Genomic DNA, 19,507 nt, shown 5'->3' on the forward strand with positions numbered 1-19,507 from the left:
CTCCTGCCCTCATGTTACCTGTCAGGTTTGTGCTCTTCCTGCATATTCTCACTCCACTTGTTCCAGTCACTTACGTTGTAGACATAGTAACAAATTGTGCACAGCATTTTCCCATTGTGATAAATGCTCTTAGGCCCCATCCTGCCCCTTCCACTGGTTTCCATCCAATCTTCCTGAATCTTCTTAGGGAGCCTGCTATTTCACAAATGACTTTCCTATCTGTGTTATAACTCACTGTCCTGCTATGGCACTTTGCAAGCTTGGGTAAGGAAAACATACTTAAAATTTGCACATGTTCATTTCAATGAGCTACGCCTTCAGTTTTCCCTCGATGGAGTGCTCATGGTGGACTGTGGGTCACTTGTGTCCCAAAAGCGATCTGTCTGTACTTCTGTAGAGTGTGTGGATTCATTTAGTAATTTTGCATTCTCTCTTGTCTCTTGCTGACTTTCTCTTTTTCTTTCACTCACTCACTACGTATGCTGCTAGGATAATGACCTGTACTTTCGGTCACATTTCTGTGTAGCACCGATATTTTTATACAGGTTGTTAAGCAGAGTTTTTGGGCAGTATTTTCTGCCAAGGGTGGGCAGAAAGTAGATCAGGTATTACTGTTAGTTCTCTGGGTGATTTTGACTCCCAACTGTTTAATAGCAGCTTCCTCCCCCCACCCCCAAATTAAGTTGCTGAAAATGAAGAAAGCTGAGGAGGGGAGGAATTAATTTTTGTGAGCTCAGTTCTGATACTAAAAACAAATCTCTGGGATAAGCATTTACTCAGACAACCTATACCTTTATTCTGAGAGTATGTTCAGTACCTGATTCCAGACTCCACAAGCCTGAAGCCTGCCCATCCCTGTAAGAGATGACCTAAGAAATGTTATTTTCATTTTTTTACAGTTACTTTGATAACACTCTCTTCACTTCAACAACTTTATAAATAATGTGCAAAATTAAAATGACAATAAACAAATAACATCAGTAAAATGGTTGAAATCATTAAAACCAAAAAAACCCTCTCCATAAAAGCAGAGTAAAATTAAAGATCAAAAGGCCTTGGCAAATAAAAAGGGCTTTACCGACTTAAACATTGCACCAGGAGCTCCCTGGACAGAATGTTCCAAGTCTGGGTGCTACCAGTGAAAAAGCCCCATATCTAGTCACCACCTTCCTCTTCTCCAAAAGCAGGCAAATCTAGTGCAGGACCTGCAAGAATGATCTCAAAGCTTAGGCAGGTTCATGCAGCAGTAGTAGTAGTAGTAGTAGTAGTAGTAGTAGTAGTAGTAGTAGTAGTAGTAGTAGTAGTAGTAGTAGTAGTAGTAGTAGTAAAGTGGCATTGAAAGTACCAAGCAGTTTTGGACTGTAAAAAACAGCACTGAATTGTGCTCAGAAACGGACCTGTAGTCAGCAAAGTTGTTCCAAATCTGACAAGTTATGTTCTATTCAAATGTAAGAAGAGCCTGCTGGATCAAGCCAGTGGCCCATTTAATCCAGCTTCCTGTTCTCACAGTGGTCAACCAGATGCCCATGGAAAACCTGCAAGCAGGACCTGAGTGCAAGAGCACTCTCCTGTGGCCTCTGGCAACTGGCCTTATGGTGTGCTAGTAACTAGAAAGCAACCTTCATATTCTGAAATCTAGTTTTGATTTAATGACTGGAACTGTGCCAGGAATGGTTGGGTTAGGGAGAATTATTGCAGGTTGTGATCCTGATTCATTATATAGATGGAACATTTTAAGCATTATACTTTCTGTTTATCTCCAGTTGTAAGGAACCTATTTAAAGATGCAGAGTAGGATTCTTTCCAATTTTATGTGCCTGGTTTTCATGATTTTCTCATGAAGTGATTTCAGGGTCACATTTTGGATCCTTTTCTAGATTGTGCAGGAGAATGAGAGGGCATTCTCTAGAGCAGGCCTGGACAGTTTAGGAAAGGCATGGACAAGTCCAAGAAAATGCCAGCCAGGTTAATAAGCAAAGTCAAGGAGACTATAAAAGGCAAGAAGGTTTCCATTAAAAAGTGGAAGTCTTGTCCAAGCAAGAAGAACAAACAGCACCACAAACTGTGGCAAAAGAAATGTAAGTTGATAAGCAAAGTGGAGTAAGAAGCATATTTCTAAAAACATGAAGAACAAAATTTCTTATAATCTGTAGCATGAAATCGGGCTTGGAGGAAGTTGGAGCACTAGATAACAAGGGAATGAAATGATTGCCAAAAGAGGATAGGCAGATGCAGAGAAACCAAATGAGTTCTTTGCATCTTTTTTCACTGCAGAAGATGTAGCAGGCCTGAACTACTTTTTTGCTGCTCTACAGATAAAAGGATGCAATTCACCACTAAAATCAGTCTCCTTACCAGAGGACTGGAGAGTAGCCAACATAACAACCATTTTGAAAAGGGAATGGGGGAAGCCAGGATATTACAGGCCAGTGAGCATGATGTCAGTTCCAGGTAAATTGTTGGAAAGCATTAAAACTAGATTATTAAGCACACAGGAGAACAAATTTTGCCGTGGAGGAATTGGCATGACTTTTATGAAGACCTATTCTTGGAGAATATCAAGCATATAGGTAGGGGTGATCTGGGATCTGGTAGACATATACTTTAACTTCCAAGAAAGTTTTAACTGGGTCCCTTGCCAAAGCTCCTGAGTAAACCTAGCACTCATTGGATAATGAATTTGTAATTGGCTAAATAGGAAGCAGAGGATAGGAGTAAATGGACAGCTCTCACGGTGGAGGGAAATAAGCAGTAGAGTTCTCCAACCATCAATGTTGGGAGTGGTGCTAGTTTACTTGTTTATAGATTATCTGGAGTTGGGAGTAAGACTTTTACTCTGGATCATGAAAACCCAAGTGAACTGCAAGAGCTCCAGAAGGATTTCTCTAAACTGGGTAATTTTGTCTCTTGAAAAGGTACCGTATTACTGTTATTAGCTGTAAAACCAACTCATAGTTGTTTAAAACTTAACATTTAATGTATATATAGTATATGACAAAATAAAAATATATACTTTTACTGTGAAGTAATATATACCACCCTTTCCCAACCTTTGAGTCCCCACATGTTGCTGGACTACAGTTCTGATCATTCCTGACCATTGGCCATGCTGGCTGGGGCTGATGGCAGCTACAGTTCAGCAACATCTGGGGACCCAAAGGTTGGAAAAGGCTGATATAGACCATTTTAATAGCTCACACATTTCTGCCCAAGTTGATAATGGGCATTCCACCTGAGAAAAGTTCTTGGATAATTACAGGAAGTCTGGTATGAATAACTTGCAAATGATTTATTCCTCTTCCCCATTGCCCTTTCTTTTTGTAAGGTAATAGAGGATTTTAAAATGCAAATAAAACCCTGCTTTTTTCTTGTAGTCAAACAAAGTTCCTGTGGTGCAACATCCACATCACATGCACCCGCTGACGCCACTCATCACCTACAGTAATGACCACTTCTCACCAGGCTCACCACCTTCCCATCTCTCCCCTGAAATTGACCCAAAGACAGGTGAGTTTTTAGAACTTGTGAACCCTGCCCCCCCCCCCAAAAAATAAGCACCCAGCATGTGGTGAATTGCAAGAAAAATATAACTAGTTAGATATGTGAATTGAGGAAGAAAAAAGTCAAAAGGGGTATGGAAGTGAGGTTACCAAAAGGTACCTTGTGAAATTCTGGGGGAAAATGTAAATCCAGGGAAGGTTAGGAACTGAAACCTGGGCTAGGGGCACCACAATGGTTTTAACATCTGTTTGTTTTTTCCCTTCACCAGGAATTCCACGACCACCTCACCCTTCAGAGCTGTCTCCATATTATCCATTATCTCCTGGTGCCATTGGGCAAATTCCTCATCCTTTGGGGTGGCTCGTACCACAGTAAGAACTATGGATTTCAAATCTCCTCCTTTCTTACTCTCCCTTAGGAGCTGTTCCTCTCTGTTCATACGGAGATTTCCTCTTCAAATTTCCAAAGCAAAATGGCACTACCCATGCACAAGAGGGAGGTATCAGCTGACTTGGGATAGCTCTGAGGTTTTCAGGAGTAAAAAAGTCTTCACGGGAGAAAAAATAACCAAGGGAGGGACTTGGTGTGCTAACTGGCAAAAAGGGGGGGAAAACTGGGTGGGGAGGGAAATGGAGTTGAGTGGCTGGAAAGGGAGGAGGGAGAGAGACATACAGGTATTAAAAGGGTAGAATAACCATCTCGTTGTCTGGATATTTCCTGGTTCACAGTGAGAAACAATGTTTAAATTTCCCCAAGGAAGGATATTATATCTGCCCATAGAAATCAATGGAGAAATGAAATATGTGATTGGGCATGTTGCTCTACCACACCTCCCAGCAACCTCAAAATGGAGAAAAAACCCAGTGAGATCTGAGCAGAATCAGTGGGAATGGAATTCTCTCTGACTGTTGTGGGGAAGGGGGAATAGAATGGAGTGGCTAGAATCCTGTACAGAAGCACATAGATGTTCCATCCTGTAACATTTTGTTGTGGGACCCCACTTCTATTACGTAAAGTGGAAAAACAGTGCGCTGATTCAGAGCTCCATGAGTATTCTATGCATTTATTCCCTTGCACATGTGGAGTGACCCCCTCCACTAAAGTGAATGGGGTATGTGTCTATGGGACATCTGTATGCATATAGGGCTTCTCATGTATTTAAGGCTTAACAAGTATTTAATTGGTCATTTTGAGCAGGGCAGTGTGATTTGTTTTGAATAAATTACACAAGTGAATATCTTTGTATGTGTTCACTTTGCTTAATAAGTTTTGCTTCCAAAATTCAGGTTGTCAGTTAGTTGTGAGGTGGCTTTTTCTAACCCCGTGTCATGGTCAGATCACTATCTGGTGAATGTGGACCTCTCAATGCTGCACACCCTCCGCAGGGGACAAGGACCTATTAGGATGGCCCGCCCCAGATGCCTGATGGAATCTAAGGGATTCCTGAATGCGCTGGGGGATTTGGAGCTGACTGAAGGACACCCAGTCGAAACCCTGGTGGCGGAGTGGAATAGGGAGATCACTAGGGCGGTAGACCGGGTGGCTCCGAAACGTCCTCTCTCCCTGAATAGAACTCAGACAGCACCCTGGTACACACCACGGTTGCGGGGTCTGAGACAGGAGGTGAGACGACTAGAGCGCTGGTGGTGGAAATCTTGCACCGAAGACGATCAGACACTGGTTAGAGCAGCAATAGCGGCCTACCAGGTGGCAACAAAGGCAGCGAAGAGGGAATTTTTTGCTGCCTCTATTGCGTCGGCAGAGTGCTGTCCCAGGAGGCTGTTCCAAGTGGTCCGAAGCCTGGTCGGTCCAGTTGCTCAGGAACCCATGGAACATTCTAAAGCCTCCTGTGACATATTTGCTAAACACTTTGCCGATAAAATCGAGCGCCTGAAGAGCATGATTCCGTACGCCGTGGATACAGGAAGTGGGCCAGAGTCGGCCAGTTGCATCCCGGTCCAGTGGGATCGTTTTCAGCCTCTCCTCGCTGAGGAAGTGGACAACATGCTCTCTACTGTGAAGCCAACCACCTGTCTGCTTGATCCTTGCCCTTCGTGGCTCATTATGAGCTGCAAAGAGAGACTGGGCGAAGGGATCAAGGCAGTGGTATATGCATCCTTGGAAGAGGGTGCAATACCATTAGCCCTCAAGGAGGCAGTGATAAAGCCCATCTTAAAAAAAGCCCTCCTTGGATCCCCAAGAGTTGGATAACTTTCGCCCAGTCTCTAATTTACCATTCTTGGGCAAGGTGATAGAGCGAGTGGTGGCCAAACAGCTACAGACACACTTGGATGAAGCAGATTATTTAGATCCATTCCAATCGGGCTTCAGGACTGGTCATGGAACTGAAACAGCCTTGGTCGCTCTGGTGGATGATATGAGGAGGGCGTTGGATAGGGGAGAATATACCTTCCTCGTCCTCCTGGATCTCTCAGCGGCTTTTGATACCGTTGACCACGGTATCTTGTTAAATCGCCTAGAGGGATTGGGAATGGGGGGCACTGTTTTACGGTGGTTCCAATCCTATCTCTTAGGCAGGTACCAACGGGTGGCATTGGGGGTTGAGGTTTCAGACCCTTGGCCTCTTAACTGTGGAGTACCACAGGGTTCTATCCTCTCCCTCATGCTATTTAACATCTATGTGAAGCCGCTGGGAGCCATCATCAGGAGTTTTGGGCTGCAGTGTCACCAATATGCGGATGACACTCGGCTCTATCTCTCATTTAAGTCCTCACCAGAGTTGGCGGTGCAGACCATGTCCAAGTGCCTGGAGTCCGTAAGTGGATGGATGGGCGAGAACAGGCTGAAACTAAACCCCGACAAGACCGAGGTATTACTCGTGGGTGACAAGAGAAGGTTGGGAGACATCGACTTGGTGCTGAATGGGGTGAGATTACCCCTTAAGGACCAGGTCCGCAGCCTAGGGGTCATTCTTGACTCCCAGCTGTCCATGGAGGCTCAGGTTTCGGCAGTGAGCCGGGCAGCTTGGTATCAATTACATCTGATACAGAGGCTGCGGCCCTACCTTCCTATGCATCTGCTCCCACGAGTGATACATGCCGTGGTCTCTTCTCGCTTAGACTACTGTAATGCGCTCTACGTGGGGTTACGCTTGAAAACGGTCCGGAAATTGCAACTGGTGCAGAATGCGGCGGCACGCTTGATAAAGCATAGCCGTCGCCGGGATCACATCACCCCGGTGTTGGTAGACCTACACTGGCTGCCAGTGGTGTACCGGGCCCAATTCAAGGTGTTGGTGTTGACCTTTAAAACCCTATACAGTTTCGGCCCAGTTTATCTGAAGGACCGCCTCCAGTATCACCAATTATGCAGCTTTACAAGATCAGCCACACAGGACCTCCTCGCGGTCCCACCGGTCAAAACAGCTAGGCTGGTGCGGATCAGGGAGAGGGTGTTCTTGGTTGTGGCCCCCACCCTCTGGAATTCTCTCCCTTATGATATTCGACATGCCTCCTCCCTGATGGGTTTTCGCCAAGCTCTTAAGACCTGGCTATTCAGGCAGGCCTATGGGAATCTAGGGGTGGATTAGCTTGCTGATGTATTAATTGATGTTTCTTGATGTTGGATTAATTGAAATTATGTTTTGGATTGTTATTGTATTTCATTATGTTGTTGTAAGTCGCCTAGAGTGAGTGTCCGTGAATTCAGACAGATAGGCGACTAACAAATAAAATTTTATTATTATTATTATTATTGGAATTTTGGCTAAGGAATGTGGCCATAGAGGGGAATGAGGTGGGGGGCAATATATGTTACTTGGAATCTGATGACAAATAGGGACAGCAATACTAACTATAGATAATATGGAGAGTTACATTTCCTTGGCTATTAAAACTGTATTTTCCAAGCTAAAACACTGTCCACAATATTTGCAGACTTTCCTTGTTATTTTTTTAAAATTAAAACTTTGATTTTAAGAAAGGCAAATTGTATTTGATAGTAAATTCCACACATATTTAGTGATCCCATGGATGAGTAAATCTGGACAGACAATCTTTATTAAAACATGAACATTTTCTGGATTCTTAAATTTATAGGCAGTAATAATTAATGTAATTTATGGATCTGTGGCTGACGATCGTATTGGACAACCTGCTCTTGTCTCCTTTTTTTTCTTGACTATTTTAGGCAAGGCCAGCCAGTGTATTCCATTCCTCCAGGTGGGTTCAGACATCCATATCCTGCCTTGGCTATGAATGCCTCAATGTCCAGGTGGGTTCAAGTGGAAGAATGTCTAGTTCTCACTGAGGTGGTAAACTTGTGTCTGGGTTGTACCATTTCAGACTACAGGGAAGGGCTTACCCTCATAGAAAAAGACTGCAGCACAGAAAAATGATGTGTCAGAGAAAAGACTAGGCTAGTTCCCTTTTGCCTGATGTCCAGTTTTCTACATGGAGGGATTTTTTTGTGAAGGAGCATTCAGTCATGTGAGTCCCCACCTACAGACTAAATTGGTATTGCCCCAACACTGGTTTACCTCCTTGGTAAGAACTAGGCCCAAAGGGGCACCAGGCAAAAGTGGAATTGGAATTGCTGTTTTACACATCTGTTTTATTAAAATGAAATATAGCACTACTGTAGCTGTGAATAATTCAAGGAAGAAAATGGTAATGTGTTACCCAAAATTGTTAGTCGATTGGCTGTGATTAATTGGCAGTGGTCTTTTCCCCTTGCCTTTCTAAATGACTTTCTCAGCCAGAGAAGCCAATCTACTCATAAGTATGTCTTGTAGCATTTGGCTGTCTCCTGATTGAACAAAATGCAGGTAGACTTTATTTAAACTGGTGTAATGATTGTCTTCTGATGTGTAGATATAGATACAACTGTTTTACAGTAACAAATTGTTGAGAGTTTTCTTTAAGAACAAAAAACATTGGGTAGAGAGATGGGGGAGGCAGGAATTGCTCTAGGTGTCCATGGAAGTGATCAGCCTCTAGTCCTTCAGGGAAGGGCTTTTATTCTGTGGTCCATGTTGGGAGTTTGTAAATAATCCATTTTCTTCAGTGGATGCTACTGTCTGCTAGACTGTATACGGGTCGACATACCAGTAAAAGGACCGCATACTGAATGGGGAATAAAGTGACCAGGGATAGATAAACCGAAACAGTTATTAGCCAATGATTCCTTGTTTATACTCAAAATGGCAATTTTGTACTCATGGCATGCTGGGTGTTGCATGCATTTATAGATATGACTATCAGTGAGCGAGGCCCAGAAAGGAAAATGAATACATATTTCTAATATTGAGCAGAAATAAATTAACATTAAAACATATGCATTATGAGAAATGTAGGAGCTGGTTCAGAACAAAGGCAAAAAAAGGACATACAGCAAGATACTCCTTTTTAAAATGGTAGTTTGGGTCTTCCTTCTAATGAAAGTTATTTGATTCAGTAGAGGCAGCAATAAATTGCTTGTTTCTCTGTTTCCTATCTCTGCCATTGACCTTCTGAATAATCCTGTTCGCTGTTCTCTGGAGGTGTTGGCAAGGTGCCATGAAAAATGGGGATAGGGAATGTTTAATGACATTCTAGTATTTTTGGAAAGTAGGGCATGAGGAAATGAGAACATGATGAAGATGATGTCTGGCATCTTAAATGGTTAAACTGAGAGAGTATTTGTTTTCAGTATCTCACCCGTAATTGTGTTTCAGCTTGATGTCTAGCAGGTTTTCGCCTCATATGGTTCCTCCTCCTGGTCATGGTCTTCATCCCTCAGGAATTCCACACCCCACCATTGTATCACCCATTGTAAAACAAGAGCCCACGCAGACCAGCCTGAGTCCTGAAGGGAGCTCGTAAGTAATAGACTAGTCAGGTGCTGCCTGGATGCTTTATTTTGTGGGGAGATGTAATGGGAAAGGGGCTGTCATCACGGTAGTGTAATTATTGTTCTCAGTGTATTTTTTTATTTATTTGAAATTTTGCCCCATGTAGTCATTACAGCCTAGTTTAGCTATGAAATGTAATGTGTGCTGTGAAATTGAACAGGCTGGTATAATTGGAATTTTTAGCTACTGGGGGGTTTGTCTCAGGAAAATTAACAAACTGTAATAATTCAGTAATAACAGGATCCAGTCTTATGAGTCAGGAAAAGCCCGGGCAAAAAAGATATGTCTTTACAACATCTCAGAAGCAACTAAAGTATGTGAAGCATCATTTGGCAGAGGGAATTCCATAGTGCAGATCCTCTTTGGAGGTCCTGTTTCAAATTAACTGTCAAGTGAAGTGAGGTGGGTGGCTTCTAAGGAGACAGCCTTTTGGTGGTGGCACCTTGGTTATGGAATAGCCTCCCCAGACAGGCTTGCCTTGTCTGTGTGCTTTTTGGCACCAGGTGAAGACATTTTTATTCACTCAGGCTTCTGTTACATAGCACAGGTTTTTTGCCTGTATATGTTACAGGAAGCAGTGTATGAACTGGATCACAAGTTCCTCTTCCCATGTGGAAAACTGCATCCTTGTGACAAGTTCTACGTACCTGCAAACCCTCTCCTCACTCCAGTTGTAACACTTACACATGAGTACAGTCATTATGCATGCAGTGTGTATTTTCCCATCCAACAGCTGTCAAGGACACAGAACAAGTATTTTCAAAGCACGATGGCTACATTTTGCACAATGAGAGCTCCTAAATGTTACAGTTGTGGGACAGACAACTCACCACAAGGATGGCATTTTCAATGGCATCCTCATGCTATTCTGTACTCACAGAGATGGTGTAAAGTGAAATATTGCTGCAATATGTATAAGGTCTAACTATCTCACTGTTTTTAAAAGAGGTCTTTTAAAAAAAAGAATGCTCTGAGCATCTTGTTGTCTGTTGCCTGCATATTGTTGGTAGGAGAGAGCCTATGGTTATGATCAGGACTATGGGACTGTAATGAAAGATATGACTATTCCAGAAAAACGCCTGTTATTGTGAAGAAGGAGGAAGAGAAGAAACCTCATATAAAAAAACCGTTGAATGCATTCATGTTGTACATGAAGGAGATGCGGGCCAAGGTGGTGGCAGAGTGTACACTGAAGGAGAGTGCAGCTATCAACCAGATCCTAGGAAGAAGGGTACAAAACAAATTATTGGCTTCTCCACCCCATCCCTAGATTCTAGGCTAGTGGGCTGCATGTAGAGTTTAATGCATATTGTATTGTTCCTGTGGCTATGAATTCTCTTGCACTCATTTGCTGAACTCATGTCTCAGCTTAGGATGTTCGGGTACATCCCAGGGAGCAAAGCTGTTAGAACATTTGGAGTCCAGTTTCTTGTGAGAAACTGTCACCACTGTCAGTTTGGCTGAGATTAAAACTTGACGTAAGCTGTAGGGACAGGAATAGCTTTGTGGAATAGGCTACGAAGAGGCCCCAAGAGGCAGGAAAACGAAGGGGCAGATAATCCAAGGCAAGATGACTGAAGCAAGGGTGTAGTGGACTGAAGTGAGAATCTGAAGGAAAGTTAGGTGGTGGAAAAAGGAGCTTTAAGGGAAATGGCTGGGAACTGTGGCAAGAAGGAGCCCTGACAATATGGAAAGTCTAGAGGTCCTGTAGGCTCGGGGTGGAGAGATAGGGGTGTTATGGAAAATGTTAGATGCATAAAATGAGACAAAGTAGGCTGGGGGCTTAAAAGTAGGAACCTGAAGAGAATGGGTAATAATGGAGACAACATTGAAGAAATGAGAGATCAAAGAGAATGTATGACTGAAGCAATATTTCACACAGGTCCTAGAGGCATGAGGAGTTTTGCATTATCATCTGAAAAGATGTGGAGAAAGTAGGAAGGCTGGGTACTATGTTCCAGGGAGGGATACAGTTACACAGAGCAGTAATTCTGCCAGTTGTACTTTCTATTGTTGCTGTGATGTTATGATCTGACAGTTGTAAAGAAAGGGGCGAAAGAGCAATGTGTGTGTGTGGGTTGACTGATACATTTTTTGAACTATATGGCCACTTCTTTGGCTACAGGCTTCTGGTTAGGTATGGTTGCATTTGATCTATACCTACCCTCAATCCTGCGTTGAAAGAGGATATAGTTTTAAACTGTAGCCAGTGTAGCAAAGAAAAAAATGTTTTTTACTCATGTTTTAGAGAGGAAGGTGGCATCCCAAACTGCATTTGATGTCTTTCTACAATATAGTTTTTACTAACCCCATATTTTAGTGGCATTCGCTGTCACGTGAGGAGCAAGCCAAGTACTATGAGCTAGCCCGGAAGGAGCGACAGCTTCATTCTCAGCTCTACCCTACCTGGTCTGCACGAGATAACTATGTAAGTTTGTAATCAGGGATGTGTATATTTTATTTTCCCCCTCCCCCAAAGGAAAATAAATGGCTCAGAGAAGCCTATGTTGACAAATTAAGTAACATCTCATGTATTTTGTTACTACATGAGTATTGCTATTCCAAGGGGGAAAAAATTAAAAATGGGGAGGGGGAGAAGTGGAGTCAGGAGAATACAGAGGAATAATAGTAATAATGTGGAGGGTTGGGATTAGGTCGCCAATTTTGGGATGGAATAGTAGCAGAGGGGGATATGTGGGTTATAAGCAAGCTGCTTAGTTATCACCTAAGAATTAGCTAAACATTTGCACATACATTCCCGGGGCTTACTTTAGAAACATGCGGGCTAGAAAATAAGGAATAGGAGGAAGGGATCCATTGATAAATTCATCCCAAGGTTGGCACATGCCCCAACACATACCAGGTTTTGTGCTTCACATATTTCTCAGTTTAGTAGAACAAGGCATCCTTGCAAGCACTATTACTGGCAGAACTTAAGGTATTTGCCAAATGATTTTATTTGACTCTGTAGAGAGATTAGCTAACTATCCTTGAAGCCTTTGTTTAATGCTTCCTTGAAACTGCACTGTCGCCATGCTTATGGTGACATTGATAAAGATTAAGATCAGTAGTGGCCGGTGTGGTGGGCTGATGTTGCTACAGCTCACCAGGACAGGGCTGCAGATGCACACCTGTGACAGCACTCAATTGGTTCTGCTGGTACATCCACACAGCTCCAGTTGTTTTCTTACCTTGCTGTTCCCTCTTGAAACAAAAGCTCTTTAGGGCAGATACTGTCATTATATTTTTGTTTCTGTGATCTGTGAGCACTTTCACAATGCCCTGTTGTGATCCATTTGTGACTTTTTAAATTTTGGAATTTGACACAGAATGTCAAACAGATGTGTTTAATGTAACACAGAAAACAGCTTCTTTTTTTAAGTACATTGAACGATAGTTGAGCTGTTTGAATTCAGTTGATCTGGTGGAAACACACTTGTGCTTGTGAACAGAAGCTCTCTTCAAGCTGTGTGTTGCTAGTTTGATGGCAATTCTTTGTTGTAGCAGTCTTTTTGATGTTCTAATATTTCCGGCAAAACGAGTTGGGTTTCCAGGCACAATTACAACCAAATTAAAAATCATTATGATAGTATGTAAACCTTTTAAATGGCCTGATATTTCTCTCTGCTATCTTACATATTGTAAAGTGGAACTGTTGTGCCTTTCCTATATCTTACAGATTTCTCCATTCAAGTCTACAGCTCATATTGGAGAAACTTTGTAGCATTCTTATATTCTTAGTTGTCTTCCTTTCTTTTAACAACTTTTTCTGTGGATACCCTTTCAGGGTAAGAAAAAAAAGAGAAAAAGAGAGAAACAACCTCAGCAACAGATCCAAGAAACAGGGAGTAAGTACCAACGCATTGCCCTATTGTAGTCTGGACTCAGTCCACAATGGGTGTGACAGTTCTTATTTCTTCCTCACTCTGAAGGAATACCTCATATTTGCTGTCCATCCGTCCCCTCTCCCAGCCTTCTAAAATCAGAAATGAAGGGTGAATGGCTCCTACCATACTGTAGCTTCCTTTCACACAGAGCAAAATGCCAACAAGGATTATTAAAGGAAGAGGCATGGAGAGGAGAAATGAGGGAGGAAAGAGTCAGCCAGTGGGTTGCTGATCCCTTGTATGCAAGTTTCATTCTCCCTACAGTCCTGGATAATGAACAAAAGATGCACTTAAAACCAAAAGCTATATCTTAACTTCTGAACAGTTATTCTCATTTTCTGAATTTCCAAATAAATGAGAATCCAGGTTTGAGTAAGGTGCTGAAGCCAGCAATTCCAAGCCTCTTAGTGTTCCTTCAAGAACTTTCAGGATCTATGCATTTAAAAATGTAGATCAGTATTAGCTTTTGTGAGAGTGGGAGCTGGGACAAAGCTAAGGAAACTCACAAAATCCCCAGTACTGTTCATCATAAGAACATAAGAAGAGCCTGCTGGATCAGGCCAGTGGCCCATCTAGTCCAGCATCCTGTTCTCACAGTGGCCAACCAGGTGCCTGGGGGAAGCCCGCAAGCAGGACCCGAGTGCAAGAACACTCTCCCCTCCTGAGGCTTCCGGCAACTGGTTTTCAGAAGCATGCTGCCTCTGACTAGGGAGGCAGAGCACAGCCATCACGGCTAGTAGCCATTGATAGCCCTGTCCTCCATGAATTTGTCTAATCTTCTTTAAAGCCTTCCAAGCTGGTGGCCATTACTGCATCTTGTGGGAGCAAATTCCATAGTTTAACTATGTGCTGAGTAAAGTAGTACTTCCTTTTGTCTGTCCTGAATCTTCCAACATTCAGCTTCTTTGAATGTCCACAAGTTCTAGTATTATGAGAGAGGGAGAAAAACTTTTCTCTATTCACTTTCTCAATGCCATGCATAATTTTATACACTTCTATCATGTCTCCTCTGACCCGCCTTTTCTCTAAACTAAAAAGCCCCAAATGCTGCAACCTTTCCTTGTAAGGGAGTCGCTCCATCCCCTTGATCATTCTGGTTGCCCTCTTCTGAACCTTTTCCAACTCTATAATATCCTTTTTGAGATGAGGGAACCAGAACTGTACACAGTATTCCAGATGTGACTGCACCATAGATTTATACAACGACATTGTGATATCGGCTGTTTTATTTTCAATACCTTTCCTAATTATCGCTAGCATGGAATTTGCCTTTTTCACAGCTGCCGCACACTGGGTCGACATTTTCATCGTGCTGTCCACTACAACCCCGAGGTCTCTCTCCTGATCGGTCACCGCCAGTTCAGACCCCATGAGCGTATATGTGAAATTAAGATTTTTTGCTCCAATATGCATAATTTTACACTTGTTTATATTGAATTGCATTTGCCATTTTTCTGCCCATTCACTCAGTTTGGAGAGGTCTTTTCGGAGCTCTTCGCAATCCCTTTTTGTTTTAACAACCCTGAACAATTTAGTGTCGTCAGCAAACTTGGCCACTTCACTGCTCACTCCTAATTCTAGGTCATTAATGAACAAGTTGAAAAGTACAGGTCTCAATACCGATCCTAGAGGGACTCCACTTTCTACAGCCCTCCATTGGGAGAACTGTCCATTTATTCCTACTCTCTGCTTTCTGCTTCTTAACCAATTTCTTATCCACAAGAGGACCTCTCCTCTTATTCCATGACTGCTAAGCTTCCTCAGAAGTCTTTGGTGAGGTACCTTGTCAAACGCTTTTTGAAAGTCTAAGTACACTATGTCGACTGGATCACCTCTATCTATATGCTTGTTGACACTCTCAAAGAATTCTAATAGGTTACTGAGACAGGACTTTCCCTTGCAGAAGCCCTGCTGGCTCTGCTTCAGCAAGGCTTGTTTTTCTATGTGCTTAGTTAATCTAGCTTTAATAATACTTTCTACCAGTTTTCCAGGGACAGAAGTTAAGCTAACTGGCCTGTAATTTCCGGGATCCCCTCTGGATCCCTTTTTGAAGATTGGCGTTACATTTGCCACTTTCCAGTCCTCAGGCACGGAGGAGGACCTGAGGGACAAGTTACATATTTTAGTTAGCAGATCAACAATTTCACCTTTGAGTTCTTTGAGAACTCTTGGGTGGATGCCATCCAGGCCCGGTGATTTGTCAGTTTTTATATTGTCTATTAAGCCTAGAACTTCCTCTCTTGTTACCACTATTTGTCTCAGTTCCTCAGAATCCCTTCCTGCAAATGTTAGTTCAGGTTCAGGGATCTGCCCTATATGTTCCACTGTGAAGACTTTGAATTTGAATTAAAGGGGATTTTAGTATGGCCTTCTGGAGGATCTTCTACTGTGAGAGAATAGTCTTCATGGGATTGTGGAAAGGCTGCTCTGATGCAAACCAGTGTTTACTTCTTTTTGTGATGCCAACTGGAAATGCCTCCTTTCAAATACAGGAAATAGGCTTTTATAGCCAATGAACTTATTCCTAGCTAATCATTTGACTAGAATTGCTACCTGGCCAGAGAAGTGGTAGCTATCTGCTGCATGTGGCCAACATAGTGCTGCATGTGGAATTGAACAGCTCTAAAGCTCACTATCTCTCAGCTGAATGTTCCTTCATGGATTTACTCGAAGGATAAAATGAATTAATGATTATTTGGGGTGTATTAAGAGCCTGTGGATCATTGTCTGATAAATAACTTTCTTTTTTGTCACTAACAGATTCTGTGGTGTCAAAGAGCAAGAAGCCTTGTGTACAGTACCTGCCAGCCGACAAATCATGTGATAGCCCCGCATCCTCTCATGGCAGCATGTTGGATTCTCCAGCCACCCCCTCTACAGCCTTGGCATCGCCTGCAGCTCCTGCTGCCACTCATTCTGAACAGGCTCAGCCCCTCTCCTTAACCACCAAGCCTGAAACCAGGGCGCAGCTCTCACTGCACTCAGCTTCTTTCCTTTCAAGCAAGGCTGTCTCCTCTTCTTCTAGCTTGACAAGCCAGTCATCACTCCTCTCCAGGCCCCTCCCATTTACCTCCATGCCCCCCACAGCTCTCCTGACCACGCCTCCTTCCTTTGCAGCCATTCCGTCTCCTCAAGCTGCCTTGGCTATGCTGCAGTCCCAACCACTCTCCTTGGTTACCAAACCGGCTGAATGAGGAAGAATTCCCATCCTGCCTTCCTGCTGAAGCCACAATTGAGAATACAAGCAGACAAGCCATTATTGGTCAATATTTGACCCTTTCTGAACTCTTCCATAAGGTGACTCTTGAGGAAGAAAGTGCTCTACTCTCAGAGTTGTTTTCAGTAGTCTGTCTAAAGACCATTTTTTATTTTTAAAAAAAATAAAAACAAAAAAACCCACTTTTTTTTTTTTTTACAAATCCCTGGATGAAAAAAGAGAGAAAGAAAGCCATGTCTTATGTTCCTGTCAGAGCCCCCTGGGCATGTGGACTTGTACAAATGGATAATCTCTCAATGGTGTTTGCATGTTTTGTTATATTGCTTTTATTATTCCCCATTCCCTTGGTCAGGCGAAGTGTTGATTTTATCTACTTACTCCAGCCATCCTGCAGTTCCATCATTTTTTGTAAGAGACTTCCAGCATTTACTAGAAGACACAATATCAGAGAAATACAGCACCTCATTGTCACATTGAGATCTGCCCAGCCTTGGAGAGGCCCAGATATTTCTCCTGTAACCTGGAGTGATCATCCATTAAAATGGCAGGACAATCCACCCTATTTCCTTACAGAATTATTTTGTGTAGCAGGAAGTAGGGGGAAAGGCTTTGGGGAATCGCCTGTTATTTTAACGAAGGAAAATAAATCTGCATCTTAACTTGCTGTGTGAGAGTGTTCAATGAGGGAGTGAAATGAACTTACAAGAGTTTCCATCATATACCCCATTTATATCTTAGGTGTAACCTTGATTATTTTTATCCTTTGTTGGCACTTTTCTTCCTCTTATTTGTTATAATATTTTCTTCAGCTTCTGCATTGGTTGTGTCTCAGAAAGGCAATGAGTATTTGTCATATCCTTTTCCAGAAGTGTAAGAGATAGACACCCTCCTCTCTTAAGAACCTCAACTAGGTTACATCCATCTCTCTACTTGTATATAGTTTGGGGCAACACTGTGAATCTCTTTTTCAAAGGCTACAAGAAAGGAGAAAGAATTTGTGGAGAATAGGTGCAGTAGCCAAGCATGTTATGAAAAGTTTAAGTTTACTCCTTCTCGGGTTATTTTGAGTATTTTGACTCCAGGTGTTTTGGATTCTTGCCGTTTTTTAGGGAGCACTAATTAGCCATATAAAAAACAACTACAGCCCGGTTTGAACCAGTACGAGCAGCACTTAAGTTTTATTTATGTTAATACGACAATAAAAATGAGCCTGAGCTTTCAACAGACTATTGGAAGATATTGAGGCTCCAGTAACACCGTCTGCATAGCACAGCAGCCTTCTGTTGCACAGCCATAATAGTCTCCCGTAGGTAGACTATAACTTTGCCTGAAATCCTTTGTGCCACAATAAGGACATAATTTGATTTTACCTTGTTCTGTTTTAACTTGCAGTATATTACGCATATTTGCAAGTTGCAGATTAGTTACCTCTTAATACTTTAAATGCACTTTTGTTCACACAGACTGAGTAGTAAACATAAAAGATGAGTTTTCCCATATCTCACTGTGTATTGGTAGATGTGTTCTAGTGTCTTTTACTTTAGATTGTAACAACTTATTCTATTTAGTAGGCCTCTAATAGGGTGAATCTCAATTTCTGTAATTAATTAATTGTGTGTTGCTTGGTGGTAAGAAACTGAAACATAAGACAGGCCTATTCTTGGCAACACTACAGCCAGCAATAGGAAGGACTATGATCCAGGTTAACCCTCAAAAGAAGGAAAAGCACAAGCTAGGGAGTATAGGCATGAGGTTGAGGAAACAGCAGCTTGGAGTGAAATGGGGCCAATGTCATATATGGAGGCTGAGTAGGTCAGGAATAAAACTAGTGCAGAATGGGAGATAGGGACATAGGGCTAGAGCTGTTTGTTTGTTTGTATTTCTCATTCTTCTTTCAGCAACACCAAGAGTATTTTATGTGAAGCTTCCAGTGGCCTTCCACCCAGACACTCATCTGGTCCACATCTGCTTACCTGGAGGGCTGGAACAAGGCTAGAATGCTTGGGAAATGAAACTTAAGGATACTTGGATTCAGTCTGCATAATGTTTTAAGTGTAGGCCGGACCATGAACAATTGCAAGACAGGACCATATCAAATGTTACAACTTCCTTTCGCAGAAAGCACTTCCGTTCAGAAAAAGCATATGGAAACTGGATGCAGATTGCAACATGTGGTGACTGCACACATTTTTTGCAGAGTTCTTGCACACAGGAAAGCCATCGTGTAATTGGCCATAGTGTAAGATACTGATGGCTTTGAAACGGGGAGTTTGATAGACTCAAGTGTCTTGCTGTCTCACCAGAAGGTGAAGCTACTAACTATTCATTTTGACTTGAGCATCACTAATACAATTGGCCAGGAGATCCCGCAGCTACTGAGAGCATTTGTCCATTGACTAAAAGGGCCAGTGGGGTTCTACCTAGCCTCATAGACTCTGTTGTAGCTCCTTTAATCTAAACATTAAAGCAAACTACTGTCAGAATGTTCAAAACTGCTTGCCAGCTTATCTTGTGTTTCAGCTTACCTGTTTGCATACCTAGTGCTTGCCATGTTTTGCTACCCCCAGTCTGTCTCTCCAGTAATAATCCACCCTTGGACCACCAGGGAGATACAAAGCTTCTTGCGGTATTGATATATGTGTGTTTGTTATGTATGGTGATGATCTACTTCCATTTTCCATTTTTTGTAGCTTTTTTGTACTTTGCCATATAGAAAATGCATGAAGTTTTTGAAGCCTGTAGCAAGGTGAAAGTCTAAGACACTGATATCCAACAGTAAGGTATGATCTCTTCTATGTTTCTGGAGCCAGTCCTGGCTACAAGTGAGTTCAGATTTTTTTTTTATGGTTACATAGTGGCCGCTTTGCTCAAATTTGGCTATTGTGCAGGGAGATTTGTAGTCATGGCAGTTTAACCCTCTAAAAATGGTGGATTGAGTCACACTTTTCACAACAGTAAGTTTGCCACATGTCTGCTGAATGTGTCCCAGTGGACATAGTTATATTGATAGGGGACATGTATTGGGTACACAAGGGTGACCAGATTGGTCAC

The 19,507-nt window shown here is 42.5% G+C and overlaps 1 protein-coding gene across 2 annotated transcripts in view; it reads left to right on the forward strand.

Annotated features, from left to right (window-relative positions):
• The window catches only part of TCF7L1 (transcription factor 7 like 1), a 102,698-nt gene extending 85,583 nt beyond the window's left edge, over positions 1 to 17,115 (forward strand). For both annotated transcript variants that reach the window (XM_061592414.1, XM_061592415.1), the window contains 8 exons: positions 3,375 to 3,507; positions 3,770 to 3,872; positions 7,651 to 7,734; positions 9,176 to 9,319; positions 10,424 to 10,583; positions 11,673 to 11,780; positions 13,140 to 13,200; positions 16,000 to 17,115. In XM_061592414.1, the coding sequence (XP_061448398.1) occupies positions 3,375 to 3,507; positions 3,770 to 3,872; positions 7,651 to 7,734; positions 9,176 to 9,319; positions 10,424 to 10,583; positions 11,673 to 11,780; positions 13,140 to 13,200; positions 16,000 to 16,433 (1,227 nt within the window). In that variant the 3' untranslated portion in view covers positions 16,434 to 17,115. The remainder of the gene's footprint in view (positions 1 to 3,374; positions 3,508 to 3,769; positions 3,873 to 7,650; positions 7,735 to 9,175; positions 9,320 to 10,423; positions 10,584 to 11,672; positions 11,781 to 13,139; positions 13,201 to 15,999) is intronic.
• Positions 17,116 to 19,507: the final 2,392 nt, after the last annotated feature.

The sequence above is a fragment of the Rhineura floridana genome, chromosome 12, assembly GCF_030035675.1.
Source record: "Rhineura floridana isolate rRhiFlo1 chromosome 12, rRhiFlo1.hap2, whole genome shotgun sequence".
NCBI classification, from domain to species: Eukaryota; Metazoa; Chordata; class Lepidosauria; order Squamata; family Rhineuridae; genus Rhineura; species Rhineura floridana.